General features: G+C 34.9%; 1 protein-coding gene across 1 annotated transcript in view; it reads right to left on the bottom strand.

Annotated features, from left to right (window-relative positions):
• SPINK5 (serine peptidase inhibitor Kazal type 5) overlaps positions 1-17194 on the bottom strand; it is a 78495-nt gene extending 61301 nt beyond the window's left edge. The window contains exons 1-4 of the mRNA XM_047731512.1: positions 17072-17194; positions 15332-15357; positions 12233-12360; positions 10479-10551 (exon numbers count right to left, since the gene is read on the bottom strand). Of these exons, the coding sequence (XP_047587468.1) occupies positions 10479-10551; positions 12233-12360; positions 15332-15357; positions 17072-17126 (282 nt within the window). The 5' untranslated portion in view covers positions 17127-17194. The remainder of the gene's footprint in view (positions 1-10478; positions 10552-12232; positions 12361-15331; positions 15358-17071) is intronic.
• Between the last annotated feature and the right edge of the window lie 858 nt (positions 17195-18052).

Raw genomic sequence — 18052 nt, 5'->3', positions numbered from 1 at the left:
TTGTAGATAAAAGTCTTTTACCCTGTATATGAGTATTTCTCTCAGTCCATACTTGTTTTTCTATTGTCTCAGTGATTTTATTCGAAGTCCAAATGTTTGTACAGGCATACTTTGGAGACACTGCAGGTTTGGTTCCAGACCACTGCAAAAGCCAAATATCGCAATAAGGCAAGTCAAATGCATTATTTTTTGTTTTCCAGTATATGCAGAAGTTACGTTTATACTATCCCGTAGTCTTTTAGGGGTGCAATAGTGTTATGTCTAAAAAACACAATGTCCACACCTTAATTAAAAGATACTTTTTTTGCTAAAAAATTATCATCATCATCTGAGCTTTCAGTGAGTCTTCCCCTTTTTGCTAGTTGAGGGTCTTGGTTCACAGATCAGGATGGTGGTGGCTGAAGGCTGGAGTGGCTGTTGCAATGTCTTAAAATAAGGCAACAATGAAGTGTGCCACACCGATGAACTCTCCTTTTCATGAATGATTTCTCTGTGGCATGTGACGCCGTTTTGACTGCATTTTACCCACGGCAGAACATCTTTCAAAACTAGGAGTCAATCTTCTCAAACTCTGCTTTACTGACTAAGTTTACAGAATATTCTAAATCTTTTATTGTCATTTCAACAATCTTCACAGCATCTTCACCAGGAGTAGATTCCAGCTCAAGAAACCATGTAAGTGACTCCTCGGGGCACCTGGATGGCTCAGTTGGTTAAGCACCTGATTCTTCGTTCTGGCTCAGGTCATGCTCTCAGGCTCATGGGATGGAGTCTCATGTAGGCCTGTGTACTCAGTGAGGAGTTTGCTTGAGATTCTCTCTTTACCACCGCATCTCCCCAATGCCTCCCCTCAAACAAATGAATAAAAATCTTAAAAAAAAAAAAAAAAAAAGAAGTGACTGCTCATAGGTTCAAGTTTCATGACAAAATTGTGGTAATTCAGCCACACTCAACCTGCACTTCTGGAGAATACTTGCTATTCCTGCCACATCTGCAGTTGCTCCCTCCGCTGAAGTTCTAAATCCCTCAAAGTCATTCGTGAAAGTTGGAATCAACTTCTAAACTCCTATGTTGAGACTGTATTTTGACCTCTTCCCATGAATCAAAATGTTCATAATGGCATCTAGAACCGTGAATCCTTTCTAGAGGTTTTCAATTTACTTTGCCCAAAGCCATCAGAGAAATTATTATCTATGGCAGCTAGAGCCTAACAAAGTATATTTCTTAAACAATAAGACTTAAAAGTCAAAATTACTCCTTGATCTATGGGCTGCAGAATGGATGTTGCATTAGCAGTCATGAAAACAACATTAATTTCATTGTTCTTCTCCACTGAAGATCACTGATCACAGATAACCATAAAAATTTATAATAATGAAGTTTTGAAATATTAGGAGAATTACCAAGATGTGACACAGAGACATGAAATGAGCAACTGCTATTGGGAAGACGGTATCAATAGACTTGTTTGATGCAAGATTGCCATAAACCTTCAATTCGTAAAAACATCTGAGACACACAATAAAGCAAGTGCAATAAAATGAAGTATGCCTGTAATTTTGATGAAGTCCAACTTATTAATTTTGTATTTATAGAGCATGGTTCTGGTTTCACATTTAAAAACTCTGTCTAACCCAAATTCATGAATTTCTTCTGTTACGTTTTAGCCCAGAAATGTTATAGTTACGACTCTTAAATTTGAGACTCTAATCCATTTTGAGTTAATTTTTATGGACAATGTAAGGTAAGAGTCTAAATTTATTTTTATGGATATTAAATTTTCCAAGCATTTGTTTTATCTTGACAAGTCAGTCAAGTATTTGACCATAAATGGAAAGAATATCAATTCCATTCCACTGCACTGATCTTTAATGCCTGTCCTTAAACCAATAACACACTGTTTTGTTCACTGTCATTTTATAATACATTTTGAAGTCAGTTACTCTTGGGTGTCGCAACATTTCTATATAAATATTAAAATTAATTTGTTGATTTCTACCAAAAAAAAAAGTCAGCTAGGACTTTGTAGGGGATATGTAGAATTTATAGATTAATTTTGGGAGAATTGCCATCTTGATAATAATTTTTGGATTGTTCATTGCTAGTATACAGAAATACAATGCAGTTTGCATTACTGATTTGTATACTGAAATCTTGCTAAACTCATTTATTAGTTTCTTGCTAAACTCATTCTCTAGCTTCTTTTTATGGATGCTTAGGATCTTCTATATACAGTATCATGTACCTACAATGAAAAAAAATTACTTTTCTTCCAAGCAGAATATCTTAATTAATTAAGAAATTTTGCCTTGGGGTGCCTGGGTGGCTCAGTCATTAAGCGGTTAAGCATCTGCCTTCAACTCAGCTCATAACCCCCGGTCCTGGGATAAGCCCCTCATTGGGCTCCCTGCTCTGCAGGAAGCCTGCTTCTCCCTCTCCCACTCCCCCTGCTTGTGTTCCCTCTCTCGCTGTCTCTTGTGAAATAAATAAATAATAAATAAATAAATAAATAAAATCTGTTAAAAAAAAAAAAAGGAAAGAAATTTTGCCTTATTATATTGGCCATATCCACCAGCTCAATGTTGAATAGAAGCGGTGTATTGAATAAAAGTGGTAAGAGCAATCATCTTCACTTTCTTCTAGTCTTAAAGTAAAAGTATTCACTCCCTAACCATTAAGTAGATGTAAGTTATAGCTTTATCATATATCTTTATCATAGATGTCCTTTATCAGCTGAGGAAGTCTTTATCTACTGGTAGTTTTGTGCATGTGATTTTGTGTGTTTTCATGTTTGAAAGAGAAATAGAAGAGTGGTGTTTTTTTTTTTTTATCTTGAATGACTGTTAGATTTTGTTAAATGCCTTTTCTGCCTCTATTGAAATAATGAGGTACTTTTGTCCTTTATCAATATGGTATACTAGATTTTCCGTGGTTAAACCAACCTTTCTTTCCTAGAATAATTTCTTTCGGTTATGGTTTTATCTTTTGTTGTTGTTGTTGTGGATTCTGTTTGCTAATATTTTGTTAAATATTTTTCTATGTACGTTTATGAGAAATATTTGTCAGTAGTCTTCTATAGTTGTGATAGCTTCCTTTGGATTTCATATCAAAATAATACTGGCTAATAAGTGTTACTTCTTCTATTTCCTGAATGAGTCTATACAAGATTAATATTATTTCTTCTTTCACTATTTGGTGGGGGTCACCAAGAAAATCTGAACTTTTCTTTCACTTAATCATGGATTCAATTTGTTTACATGCTATACATCTATTTTGATTTTTTATTTCTTCTTGGGTCAGTTTTAGTAATTCATTTATTTCTAGGAATTTGTCTATTTTATGTCAGTTGTCTACTTTTGGGGCACATATTTGTTCATAATATTCTACTATAATCCTTGTAATTTCTCTAGGGTATATAATGATATTTCATATTTCATTCCTGATTTGGTAATTTTTGTTTTCTCTCACTTTTTTTCTTTTTTGTTAGGGCATTTTGTCTAAAGGTATACCAGCTTTGTTAATCTTCTCAAAGAACCAACATCTGGTCTATTAACTTCCTATTATTTTAAGGTTTTCTATTTTATTGATTTCTGCTCTATTCTTTAATATGTCCTTCCTTCTCCTTGATTGAGATTTAGTTTGCTCTTCTTTTTCTAAGTTTCTTAATGTAGAAGTTAAGATTATCAATTTGTGACCTTTCTTCTTCTCTGATTTAGGTATTTAAAGCTCTATACAATGCTTTAGCTAAGCTCATAAGTCTTGAATTGAGTTTTTATATTTCTTCAGTTCAAATTATATTCTAATTTCTCTCAAGATTGTTTCTTTTATCCATCAATTATTTAGAAGTATGCTGCTTCTTACTGTCCAAATATTTGGGGATTTCTCCAATTTCTTGCTCTTGCTGGTTTTCTATTCAATTCCATTTTTCAGAAAACATATTTTGTATGATTTTAATTATTTTAAATTTAATGAGATACATTTCATATCCTAGCATTTAATCTATTTTGTAGACTGTTTCATTGTTCCTTGAAAAGAATGTACCTTCTGCAATCATTGGGGAAACAGTCTGTATATTTCAGTTAGTTCCTAGTGTTGTTCAAGTATTCTATATCATTGATATTTTGTCTAGTTCTATCATTTTTAACAGTAGAGTATTAAAATTTCTAATTATTATTGCTGAATTGTCTATTTTTTTCATTTAATTAAAGAATATCTGGTTTTATACATTTTGAGCTTCTGTTAGTAGGAGCATATATATTTATAATTGTTATATCTCCTGGTGTGTTAATAGTTTTGTATTACAAAATGTCCCTATTTGTCTCCAATAATATTTTTTGTCTTAATGTCTATTTTATCAGATGGTAATGTAGCAAATCCTGCTCTCTCATGTTATATTTGGCCTGGTATCACTCATCATTTCACACTTCTTCTGTCTTAGGATTTAAGGAATACCTAATGGAGATATTCTATAGCTGTTTTTTTTAATCAGACAAAAATCTCCACTTTTTGACTGGAATATTTAAATTATTTACATTTAGTATAATTATTGATATATTTTTATTTGCTATGTTTCTATTTGTTTTCAATATGCTTTTGTGCTTTTTTACTTCTTTAATCCTCCACTACTGCCTTCTTTTTGGTTAAATATTTCTAGGGTGTCTTTTTAACTATTGTGTTCATTTTATTTATTTATTATATTTGTCATTTTCTTGCTGGTTACTCTAGTAATTGCAATATGCCTCCTAGTTTATCACAATCTATTAAAGATTAATATTTAATTCTGGTAAAATATAGAAACTTTGCCCCAGCACAGCTCTTTATTCCCCTTTGTACTATAGTTATCTTAAATATTTTATCCATACAAATGCAAGCTGGTGCAACCACTCTGGAAAACAGCATGGAGGTTCCTCAAAATGTTGAAAATAGAATTACCCTATGACCCAGCAATTGCACTACTGGGTATTTACCCTAAAGATACAAACGTAGTGATCCGAAGGGGCACGTGCACCCGAATGTTTATAGCAGCAATGTCTACAATAGCCAAACTATGGAAAGACCTAGATGTCCATCAACAGATGAATGGATAAAGAAGATGTGGTATATATACACAATGGAATACTATGCAGCCATCAAAAGAAATGAAATCTTGCCATTTGTGATGATGTGGATGGAACTAGAGGGTATCATGCTTAGCGAAATAAGTCAATCGGAGACAGACAACTATCATATGATCTCCCTGATATGAGGAAGTGGAGATTCATCATGGGGGGGTTAAGGGGGTAGGAGAAGAATAAATGAAATAAGGTGGGATTGGGAGGGAGACAAACCATAAGTGACTCTTAATCTCACAAAACAAACTGAGGGTTGCTGGGGGGAGGGGGGTTGGGAGAGGGGGGTGGGGTTATGGACATTGGGGAGGGTATGTGCTATGGTGAGTGCTGTGAAGTGTGTAAACCTGGCGATTCACAGACCTGTACCCCTGGGGATAAAAATACATTATATGTTTATTAAAAAAAAATAAATTAATTAAAAAAATATTTTATCCATACACCCAATAAAACAGCACTGTAATTATTGCTTTATATATTGTATCTTTAAAAGAAACTAGGTGAGATGCACCTGGCTGTCCCTGTCAGTAGAGCATGGGACTCTTGATCTTGGTGAATTCAAGCCCCACATTGGGTGTGGAGATTATTTGAAAAATAAAATCTTTAAAAAATGAAAAATAAATAAAAGAAACTAGATGAAAATAAGGGAAATATATTTATAAAGTAGTTCATATTAACATATATATTTATCATTTCTGGTGCTTTTCATTTCTTTCTGTAAGTCCAAGTTACCATCCAGGAGTCATTTCCTTTCAGCTAATGCACTACTCTTATTATTACTTGTAAGACAGGTCTGAAGGCAACAAATTTTCCCAGATTTCACTCATTTGGAAATATCTTTATTTGACTTAGTTTTTATAGATTAACTCTGGTGGATATAAAATATTGATAAACTTTTTTTTCTTTTAATTTTTTTTTAAGAACTTTGAGCATGCCATTCCATTGTCTTTGGGCCTTCATTATTTTAGATGAGAAGCCAGTCATCAATTGTAACCAGTACAAAGAATGTGTCATTTTTCTTTTGCCACTTCAAACATTTTCTCTTGATTTCAACATTTTGATCATGATGGCCTAAGTTCCAATCGCTTTATATTTATCCTATTTGGGATTTGTTGAAATTCTTGAATGTAATGAGTAATTTTAAAAAAATATAGTGTGATAGATTTTAGGCCATTATTTCTTGAAATAATTGTTCTATTTTATCTCTTTTTTATTTTTGATATTTCTATTGCACATGTTTTGGCATGCCTGCTACCTCAGAGACTCTGTGGCTCCATTTTTTATCAATATTTTTCTCTATTTCTATTATTAACTTTTATTGATCTTTCTACAAGTTTAGTAATTCTTTCTTATGCAACCTCAATGCTGCTTTTGAACCTCTCTACTGAATTTTTTATTTGACTTATGCTTGTCAACTCCAGAATTTCTATTTGAGATATATACCATTGTCTATCTCCATCTCTATCTCCTGAAAATTTCTATTTGTTTATTCATTGTCATTATACTTTCCTTTAATAATCCACCTATGGTTTTCTTTAGTATTTGAACATTTTTAAAATAGCTGCTTCAAGTCTTTGTGAAATCTAACATTCAGGGACACTCAAATAGTTTCCATTGGCTTTTCTTTCCCTGAATATGGGTCATACATTCCAGTTAATTTGCATATTGCACAATTTTTGTTGAAGATTGGACATTTTGAATAATGATTTCACTCTAAAGATTCTTTTTGCTGCCTTATTGCTTATTTGCATCTTTGGCTGGGCTAACTCTCTGATTTCTTGCTGTCCTATAGTGTACAGCTGTTGATGTGTCTCCCATGAAAATGTTTATGGTTTTTATTTTTTTAAGACTGTCTCTCTAGGTTTTTCTTTATCTATCTCTATAACTTAGTGGTTGGCCAATGATCAGACACAGTTTGGGCTCAAACACCTCAGGCTAATAAGGCTTCCAATGTTTGCAGATAGGCCTGTATGTACCGGGGAGGGCATTAAAATTTCAGGATATAGTTACATCTGCCCCAGCATTTGGTTTCCACTGGGATTTTTTTCACGTGTGTTTTCTTTTTCTTTCTTTCTTTTTTTTTCTGGTGCAAAAAAAGTGGTTTTATTAAAGTACAGGAACAGGACCTGTAAGCAGAAAGAGCTGCTTCATGTGTGTTTTCGAAGTGCTTGTGCACAGTCTTAGGCAGTTAAAACTTTGTGGATTGCTCATTCCCTCTTTGCTCTCTGCTGCCCATGTATGAAGACTCAGCCAGAAACAGGCTTTCCTCAGTCATGCTACAACTTCAGGCTCCTTACTCTTAGTGAAAATCATGACAGCCACTGAAAACATCTCTAGAAATGATTGTTGCCCACTACTCTAAATTACTTTAATAAAGACAGTGCAGTTGCTGACCAAGCAAAAGGAGTGAAACGGCAGTATCCCTCAACAGGAACATCACAGACCACCCCCTGCATTGTTCCTATTAAGAATCTAGCAGTTTTTCAAGCATAAATGCTTGTCAGAGTGACACTGGCTATTGGTCAATTTCCAGAGTGCTATGATTGTTTTGGTCAATTTTGTCTCAATTTATAGTTGTTTTTTGGATAGAGGATTTGCTAACCTCCTTAAATGAAGTGAGTAAACTTAAATGAAATGAGATCTCCAGTACAATGAAAAATGAAGTGTTTTCATTTTACTTATGAAAATAGTTTCAAATTTTCTAAATGAAATACTATCCAAATTCAATGGTGTATTAAAAATGTGTATGGTTAAGTATGATTTACCTTAAGAAAACATTAATAGTTTAACATAAGCAGATTTATCAAGAAATTTATTATATTAATAGACTGAAAGAGAAAAATCAGAAAATTATTTCAACAGTTGTAGAAAAGACATTTGGTAATGATCAAAACAGATTCAGGAGATTAAGAACAGAAAGGAAATTTCTAAACTTGCTAAAGTTTATTTATAAAACACCTACAGTAAGTATAGTTACGGAGAAACTCTAGATATATTCCTTTTAATATATGATGAGAGGGCAAGCTAATGTTCATTATCATTACTACTGTTTAACTACAGAATTCTAGATCCTAGACAATGATATAAGAAAAGATAAAGAAATAAAGGAGTGATAAAATGGAAAAGGAAGTATAAAACACCTATTATCTCCTATTATGCAGATAATGTGATCAACTACCAAGAAAAAAATGACAGACTCAAAAAACTATCCGAATTAACACAAGATATCATAAAGCTGTTCAATATAAGATTAGCCTGTAGAAATCAACAGAACAATAACCAGACAGAAATACCATAAACAACAAAATACCAAACAAAATATCAGTAAAATGACAAATTTTCTAGGTATTAGCAAAAATTATAAAAATCTGTTGAGAATACTTAATAGATTTCATAAAGCAGACAGAAATGATTATGAATTAATGATCAGGTATTCTGTGCTCTTGAGTTGGGTAGGCTCATATTACAAAATGTCAATTTAACTTAAATTAATTTATAAAATTCTTTGTATCCCTGATCACTTTGTTCCCAAACTCAAGTTGGATTTTATATAAATTCAATAAACTTTTTATTTCTAGTATATGGGAAAATGTGTGTCTATGCATAAGTAAGTGAACTTGGAAAAAGATGAATTAAGAAAAGGACCTGCCTTATTAGTTACTGAAGCAACGAGCTCATCTGAACAGAATAGGGAACTCAGAAACACACAGATACACACATATGGACTTGATATCCTACATAGTTGGCAATCTACACCAATGAGAAACATTGATGAGTGAATCAATCAGTTTAAAAAGTAAAAGTCTCTAAATGGACCAAATACATTAAAGATTATGAGGAATCGGACTACGGATGATAGAAATGAAAATGGTGAAAAGAGGTTATATTTGAGATAGACTTTGGAGACAATACCAATGAGAGTTGTAGATGGATTGGATATTAGTGCCGGAAAGTGAAAAAATGACATACTAGTGAAGAAGAAATTGATGCTGCAAGTGAGAAAGGCTGTCTGTACGAGGAAAATTCTTTTTTTTTTTTCAAGATTTTATTTGTTTATTTGACAGAGAGAGATCACAAGTAGGCAGAGAGGCAGGCAGAGAAAGAGGAGAAAGCATGCTCCCCACTGAGCAGAGAGCCTGATGTGAGGCTCAATCTCAGGACCCTGGGATCATGACCTGAGCTGAAGGCAGAGGCTTTAAACCACTGAGCCACCCAGGCGCCCCATGTAGGAGGAAAATTCTTGAAGAGGTAGAGCACCTTATTCTGAAAGTGAACATTGGGTTGATTTTTCATGTGAGGAATCTAAGCAGAGAAAGTAGGTAGATTTTTCTCTCTTATGGGGGAAAGTAACAACAAAAACCAGTGTAATTACATGAACCCATTCAAAAACAAACAAGTAAAAATCTAAACAAGTAATTTTACCTGAAGGGCCTGCAGCCAAATATGGACTACCTTAATTTGTAAGTTAAGTATGTTCCTAGGTAGCAAGGCAAGTAATCATAAGGACTTAAGAGGTTAAAAATTATAACTCAGGCATAAAATGATAATAGAAAAGGATCATGTCTTAGAATTCCAAAATTTTATTTCTTAAAAATCTTATTTGATTAAAATTCAGTAAATGTATGATTAGAAATATTTCAAAATAGTTTTGTTAGAATTGGTATGTAAGTGTATTTCATTTTTTTTTGTTTGTCATTTGCTGTGTTTTCTATCTTAAAACATCATTGATTAGTTTCTCATGAAGGAAAAAGATGGGAGGAGAGGGTGGAGAAGGAGAATAGATCATACTGAATGAGCCTCTCTCTAAATGTGACAACTAAAGGCAGAATTGGAACTTTCCAGGAAACTTTTCTGATCTCCAGAGATGTTTTTAGAACACAGAAGCTGCTCGCTTGTGCTCAGATAAAGGATTTGCAATGATTGACCAATTGAGTGCTGACTGTGTTATTGTTTTAAAAGTGAGACCAGTTGAGTTCAAGCAAAGATTGTGGTTAAGTAGATTTACTGTGAAGGCTAAGATTCTCAGACATTCCTAAGTAACGTTGATGGGGAAAATTTTAGCTTGGTTAGACCAGGGGTGTTACAGTAATTTGGGTGCATCTCCCTTGACTGATTGTTTTAATTATGTGTCAGGAACAGAGAGGAGGAACAGCAAGAAGATACTGGAGAAGAAACTACCCAGGAGACCTGGAGTGATACGAATACTTGTCAGAATTCCTAGTGATAAACCCCAGCTTCATCAACAGCTTCCTAAGGAGTTGGCCTCACAACAGGTATGACCTAGTAATTAGGAAATACACAAGTAGCTCTAAATAGAGTCAAACACAATCTTGAAAGCAATAACGACAAGTTGACTTCAAATAATCTCACCTTTTCTGGGGCAGTGGTCCGAGAGGCTCTTGATAAATAGCTGGCCCTTTTCTGGGATTTTGCTTCTTTTTCCCTGGAAGAAAGCAGGGAGTAGCATAGCTTAGAATGCTTTCCCAGCTTGGGGGATAATGGCATATATGCCAACCTTAATTATGATTCTTTTTCTCAGTTCAATCTAGTATATCTGATGTGGAGGTAGGTATGTGCAGAAATTAGCTACGGGACCATAAATCTCTCCTCAGTGTTGAAAAATATCTCAGACATGATTCTACTTCAGTGCTGAAAAATGTCTCAGACATGGCTCTACAGGAGGCAAGAATCTCTGCCTTTAATGGCACAACCGACAGACTATGCTCCCCGACCCCTTTCATGCTTCCAACACCCAGGTGGTCACCAACTCTAAAAGCCATCTCTGCCATCATTGGAAGAGTCTCCTTGAAATACCATATTCGCACTGAACCAAAATCTATCTGCTTGTTTTGGTTCTAAACTGTAAGGTCCCACAGGGCAAATTCAGAAATTTAAGAGCTTTTATGCCTTGTATATCTCCTTTTCAGTTTAAGAAGCCAAGTTTATTCCAACATAATTAAAATAGGTGACAGAAACAATAACTGAGTGAGTGACTTCAAAGAGATAAATAACCTGCTCTGTACGTCTCAAGGCATTTTATTTTTGTTTCAAACTACTTTTCAGTAAATGTACTGTATTTCATAGTTTCAGTCTCCTAGGAAGACATCCTATAACAAGAAGGAAGCTTTATAGTAAATAATACATCTGCTGGTTTACATTCAGCTTTCAAGAGACCAACTAGCCCTGGGTCTCCCCCAACCCCACCCCTTAAATCTTTCCTTTCTTTCTCTATCTTCCACAATTTCTTCACTAGGAGCAGCATATGTGATCACAGCTTCATTATCCCAATATTATTGACTATGTCAAATTAAATCCCCTGAGACATACCCCCTGGCATTTAAAATGCTAATTATTATAACATAATTATCTTAAATGGATAAGCTTAGTATAGGCTTGATATCAGTGCTGAAGTTTTGATGGTGGTCAGACATTAAAGATGACCTCCTTTCGAAAACCAATTAGAACACTTTGATTTGAGGATTTTTCAATGGATAACAAGCCTTCTTCCACCTTTAGGTGTCATTAAACAGAAGGAAATCAAGCTAAGGAGCATTGCATAGATGTCAGTAAACCCCCAGGACACTGGCCCTTTCTGAGCTGCTGGGACGTGGAATCTAAAATCAGTTCTTTAGACCATGTTTTTCTAGCATAATCCCGAAATGTTTAAAAACACTGGCAACTCACAGGATTAGGGTGTGTCCCGCTTAAGTTTTTCTACTGGCTGGCTGCCATAAGGAGAATTCGGCATCACTCCCAGGGGACTTTCCTCAGTCCCAAACGTACAACAAAGTCAGGGCTTAACACACCACCCAAGAATTCTTTTTTTCCCCAGAGCCAGAAAACTCAAATTGGGACTACTTCTTCAAAAGACTATTAAGTGCCACATAAAGTATTAACCCTGGATGCTCTAGAATGCTTTGGAATACCATTTGTGTGATTGTTAAAATCTTATCAGGTAGGTGGCACTTATCCAACTCCACCTGAAGAGGGGTCAGAATGATCTGCTAAGCATTTTTATTTAAACTTTGCAAGTTAGAAAAATGTATTTGACAGAACACAAAAATATACTCACTAGTCCAGAGAATAGCAGGTAACCCAAACTCTTAAAGAGGAAGTTTACTCACAGTATTATTTTGCACGCGGCACATCTACTGATGAAGGCTCTTCCATCAGGGCTTTGAAAAAGTTCTTTATCTTGGGAACAAAATAATTTTCCATTTTTCATCAATGTCCGATACTCATCACATGTTTCCTAAGGAAAAGATGAAAAAAAGTGTGTTTACTAAAATCTCATCAAAGCAAGACTTTACCCTCTAAGAACTTCCTTCAGCAATACTATTTAAATACCAATACCTGCTTTGTATAGAAGCATTCACTCCATCAAAAGAAGAAGACAAATAAAAACAATGACTGACTGTCCGTTGGAGATTCCGAATCTACTTAATAAGCTTTCTTCCAAAACAGTTAGTGAAATGGAAAGACCTGACCTTATATTCCAGGGTAGATATTTACAAGCCCAATAGTCTTCACAAATTAACTTCTGGATGGCTAACTTATCCTATCTGTAAAAATAGAGGATATTATTTCATATGTTCCATATGTATTGTGAGGATTAAATATTATAAGTATGTAAAACTTTCAAAGTGCCCAACACATAGTAGATAATAATTATATTAACCTCTTCCCCTCTTCTTCCTCCTTTTTTTTTTATTATTGTTGTGATTATTATTACTGGAATATGACACATGTAAAATACCTAGTACGCAGTAGGTCAATAATAATTACTGTCAAAAGGAACACAAAAAGATTGCTGAACAAGTTAATTCAATATATTTTATGGAAGACTTGCTATATGTCACTCTTAAAATCAATGGAGCATTTGCAGTATCTCACTAAGTACTGATTTAATATGTTATACTCCCTATTAGAAAATCCAGTGGGCCTTTAGAGCAAGCCTTTTTTTTTTTCAATTTTGCCAGAACAAACAAACAAACAAAAAAGTAACAGCATGAAGGGCATTAAGGAGGGCTTGTGATGTAATGAGTCCTGGGTGTTATATACAACTGATGAATCACTGAACTTTACCTCTGAAAGTAATAATACACTGTATGTTAATTAATTGAATTTTAAAAAGAAAAGGATTCTATCCAGCCCCCTGTATCTTTATAACAATCATTAAATCAGTCAACAAAAACTCATTATGATATTAATTTACTTCGCTGGGTGACACGGATATGCCTAGGTGCATGGATATAGCAATAAGGCAGAAGCATCCTCACCTAAACTGTGCTTACCGTCAAATGGGTAATGATGTACTTCACCTAGCCCCTTAAACATGGGAGGCAGTTGGTAGCACTTGCAGAATGATTAATGGTGAAGAAGAATAAATAAATAATATCAGAGACCAAATAAATAATATCAGAGACCAGCCCTGGGAAATTTTGCCAATGGCGACCTACTAAAATATCTCTAAAATTATCATCACCACCCAGTGATCTTATCTGAGTAGCACAGCAATAATTTCTGGCAACAGATTGATGACTGGGCCTCTTGAGATCTGTCTAGTCTCTTGACTCTACAGTATCTAATGCCACATTGCAAGTTACTGCTTAGCTTGCCAGATGTAACTGATTCTATATAGGCTAGATAAAAATTTGTCATACAATCAGAGAAGAGCCTGGTTGTTTTTTATGATAGAATTATATCCCTTGTGAGGCAGGTCTTCAGAAAGTATTGAAAACGAAGATTCATTAAACACTAGAATGAAGGTTTTAATAGTTTTTAGTGGTCCGTTGAAAAAGAACATTACCAATCAGGATAATTCCTGAACTGGACAGACTTCTCCAGTATCACAATGAGATGAATGGCTAATTCCTAGAAAGACCTGCTGCTTTTTTTTTTTTTTTTTAACAGATGGACAACCAAGACCCAGAAAGAAGGTCAAGATTAGTTAGTTTAATTAGTTAAGGTAGAACTCAATGCTGCTTTATGAGTTATGAAATAATCCAACATACTCTTCTTGGAAAACAGGAAAAGGCCATACAAATTGAAAGCAGGAGGAGGGTTTTCCCTGAGAAAGAAGGAATGTCCTCTCAATTACCCAACAATGAGAGAGGGTTGAAACAAGAACAGATCTACACCAAAAAGGCATCCTGAGGTGGGGAGATTGCTTTTCAGCAAGTATTTACTTGCACTCCACCTTCTAGCTTTTGGCTTGTTTCCATTTTGTTTTGTTTTGTTATTATTGCTGTTTGCGCTTTCTCCACAGGTTTCAGAAAAACTAAAGCCCTCCAGGGCCAAACTCTTTCCTGTACTGGTTGGGATGTAACCCACTATTTTTTTTTTCCAATAGGTAAAAAAAAAAAATTAACTTCTATAAGAAAATGATACCTTTATCGTTCAAACAAAAGACCTCTAATAGTTGGCTAGACACCCTCCTGACTCAAGGCCTCGACCATTACAAATTCTTCTCCCTGATCTGCTGTCACCTGCAAAAATCTGCAGGACTTATTACCTTCAGCTCCTTGGTCTAATACTATCTTTTCAGAGAAAACTTACTTGAGTATCCTAAAGTATTGATACCACCTCCATCCCCAGAAATTCCTATCTTCCATTCTGGTTCATTTTCCTCCTAACATTAATCATCATTTAATGTTCTATATATTTTACTAATTTACTTACTAACTTATCTGTTTCTCTCCACTAATATGTAAGCGCCACAAGGGGAGAATTCTTGTCTATTTATCTTTATTTTCCAATATCCCTGACGACTCACACAGGGTCTAATGATAGATGCTTAGTAAATGTTTACTGAATGATATATATACACTGACTATATACAAGTTACAGACAACCCCTTTATACACAACGACCACAGGACATTTATTTTTGCTTTCTATGTCTGTCATGACTTTTTCAGCTATTAAGTCAAACAATACTAATTCACTGGTTTGTTTATGGAATTTGAAAGCACTCCTTTAACATGGTAGATTGCATCCTGCAGACATCCATCACCATTAATACATTGATGTGTATGTGTGTTTGTGTGTCTGTGTGTGATTCATGTCTTCCTTCATAAAGACCTGTTTCTGTGTTTTTAACAAAAGCTACTAGTGCCTATCAGTATAATATGTCTATATTATTAATGTGAAGGTGTTGGCCATAGGCCGTTTTTCTTTAGAGATTTTGGAATGGTTTCAATGAACAGAAAAAGCAGGACTAACCTGATTTTCATCCTCACTGGCGGCATCTGGGACAAAAATACAGAAACCAAAGTTAAGGGAATGTAAACTATTCAACAAATAAACGATTCACTCAGTGCAGTGCCTTGCTTATTTTAATGACTGCATGTTATAGAACCTCAAATTGCTTTTGAACATGTTAAAATTTACCATGGCAAATAAAATGAGGGCACTTCACCAGGAAATCAGTACATGTACTTACAGAGGTCTAGTCACTCATAAAAGTCTAATTACTTTGGAAAATAGTAGTCAGGTACTTTCTTACCCCCTTCAAAATATCTAATTTCAAAGAGATCCTTTCACAGTATGGTAGAACTCTTTTAAAATTATAATACAACAAATGTATCATGTCAATTATAATTTATAAGTATAATGTAGCATAAAGTTTATATCATATATGTACATAAAATGAAAGTTTCTGAATTCTTGCAACCCTCTCTCCTCATTACAGCTACAAAACTTAGAGATCTGACAAAAATCAAGAATAATTAAAATCATAGGCTACTATACTTTCTCATTAACAGACTCCCTTTTGTACTTATATACTTATTTTAGGAAATTGGGCATCATTTATGTATAATGATCTCATGACACTCCATCTCTGAGATTTTCTTTTAAAAATACAAATGCTTCAGAGAGCCTGGGTGGCTCAGTTGGTTAGCCATCTGCCTTCGGCTCAGGTCATGATCTCAGAGTCCCAGGATCAAGTCCCACTTCGGGCTCCCTGCTTGGCAGGGGGCCTGCTTCTCCTTCTCCCAGTCTCCCTGCTTGTGTTCCTTCTCTCGCTGTCCCTCTCTCTGTCAAATAAATTTTAAAAATCTTCTAAAAAAATACAAATGCTTCAGAGCAAGACTGAGTCTAGGAAATTAATGTTCCCTTCAAATTCAAATAACAAATACAAAAAGCTACCTTCTACTTCCCACAAAAGTATCTTACCTTTTAGGGGAAATGGTTTTTTTTTTTTTTAAGATTTTTTTTATTTCTTTGACAGAGACAGATCAGAAGTAGGCAGAGAGGAAGGCAGAGAGAGGAGGAAGCAGGCTCCCTGCTGAGCAGAGATCCCGATGTGGGACTCCATCCCAGGACCCTGGGATCATGACCTGAGCTGAAGGCAGAGGCTTTAACCCACTGAGCCACCCAGGCGCCCAGGGGAAATGCTTTTAATCAACTTAGGATTGGAGAACACAGAAATAAAATGCACTAGAAGGCACTACTACTTTAAAATAAGAATAGATGATTAAATTTGATTTTTAATAGTTTATGAATATAGCATTATTATTTATAAAATATACATCTAAAGTTTTAAATATTATATACATAATTCCTATCAGTATGAATTGATATGCTTAGTATCATATATACGCACAATATATATAATTCCTAACAGTATGAATTAATATGCTTGGTGAGAGGAAGATGAGGAAGGATCTATTAGCTTTTCAGAACTATTATAGAATAGAAGGATTTCTCAAGGATGAAAATTCAGATTATGTCAAACTATTTGCCATTTCTAAAGTTAACAAAATAGTTATTAAGCCACATATATAATTCTTCAAAACTCTGTGTCTGGCAAGATATTTCAAGACTATACATACACAAATACATATAATCACACAAACATACATACATATATACATTTAGGAGCAGGGGGAGGGAGACAAGTCCCTGCCCAGGGCTTTGCCATGTGTTGCAAGAGGCTTAGATTACATGCAAATTGCTCACCTTGTATGAGGCAAAGGGCCAGGGTCAGAAGCAGTGGCACTTTGGCTATCTTCATATTGAAGATGATGTAAGTTGATTACAAGTCGGCTCCGAGCATTGCTCACCAGCTGGTGCTCTAAGACTGAACCCATGGAGATGCAGCTCACATTTATATGCTCGGTGAACACCCACAATTAACAACCAACATTACAAAACCAGTTGTTCTAGGTCATGCTAGACTTACTATACCACATCAATTTAGTTTCCATCCTTTAGCATCCTGTCAAGGTGGCAGATCTGAACAGATAATGTCTATTTCCACAATTCTAATATGTTTTCATGATACCTCCCCCCAAAGGTAATAGACTCAGTCCAAGAACCCTATTAAAGTTTAATGCTCCATTCTCCTATGTAAGAACTGAATTCTTCACCAAGACCAGACATACAACTCTGCAGATAAACATATCTTTAACTGGGCTCCCTTCATAAGTGGGAGGGGAGGAAAGGAGACAGATGGGTTATCCTACTAGTCAGGTAGAGACTTACAGAGTCCCACATCTGGAGAAAGTTGCTGAGATTAAGAGAAGCTAGAATTCCTGTTGTTTCCATCTGCAGGTGTTTTGAAGGGTCTCAATTCAGTGCCATAGGCTCATGTACAAGTTACAGTGAACAACCCAAAGAGATAACCCTGCAAGATTTTAACACTGAGTACATGGTGAAGGCAAAATTCAGAAAAGGGACAATGACTTTCACAAGAGCATATAGTTTAGATGGAAGAGGCAGAGGTGGTACTTGAGGAAGACCATGCACATTCAACACTTTTTTTTTAAACTCCATACACTGCTTCTATCACACACTGATAAAGGCAGAAACTACGTGAAATCATGGCTTGCACATAATTACTTCCAGAAATTCTCAATCTGAAGGACATTTTCTATTCTAAAGCCTTATCTTTTAGTCTAACCAAACATTGTATTCATAAACATTAGAAGCTCAAACTTC

This window comes from Lutra lutra, chromosome 5 (genome assembly GCF_902655055.1).
Source record: "Lutra lutra chromosome 5, mLutLut1.2, whole genome shotgun sequence".
Classification (NCBI taxonomy): domain Eukaryota; kingdom Metazoa; phylum Chordata; class Mammalia; order Carnivora; family Mustelidae; genus Lutra; species Lutra lutra.
The sequence above is the reverse complement of the archived record's forward strand: the minus strand, read 5'-3'. Positions and strand labels throughout refer to the sequence as shown.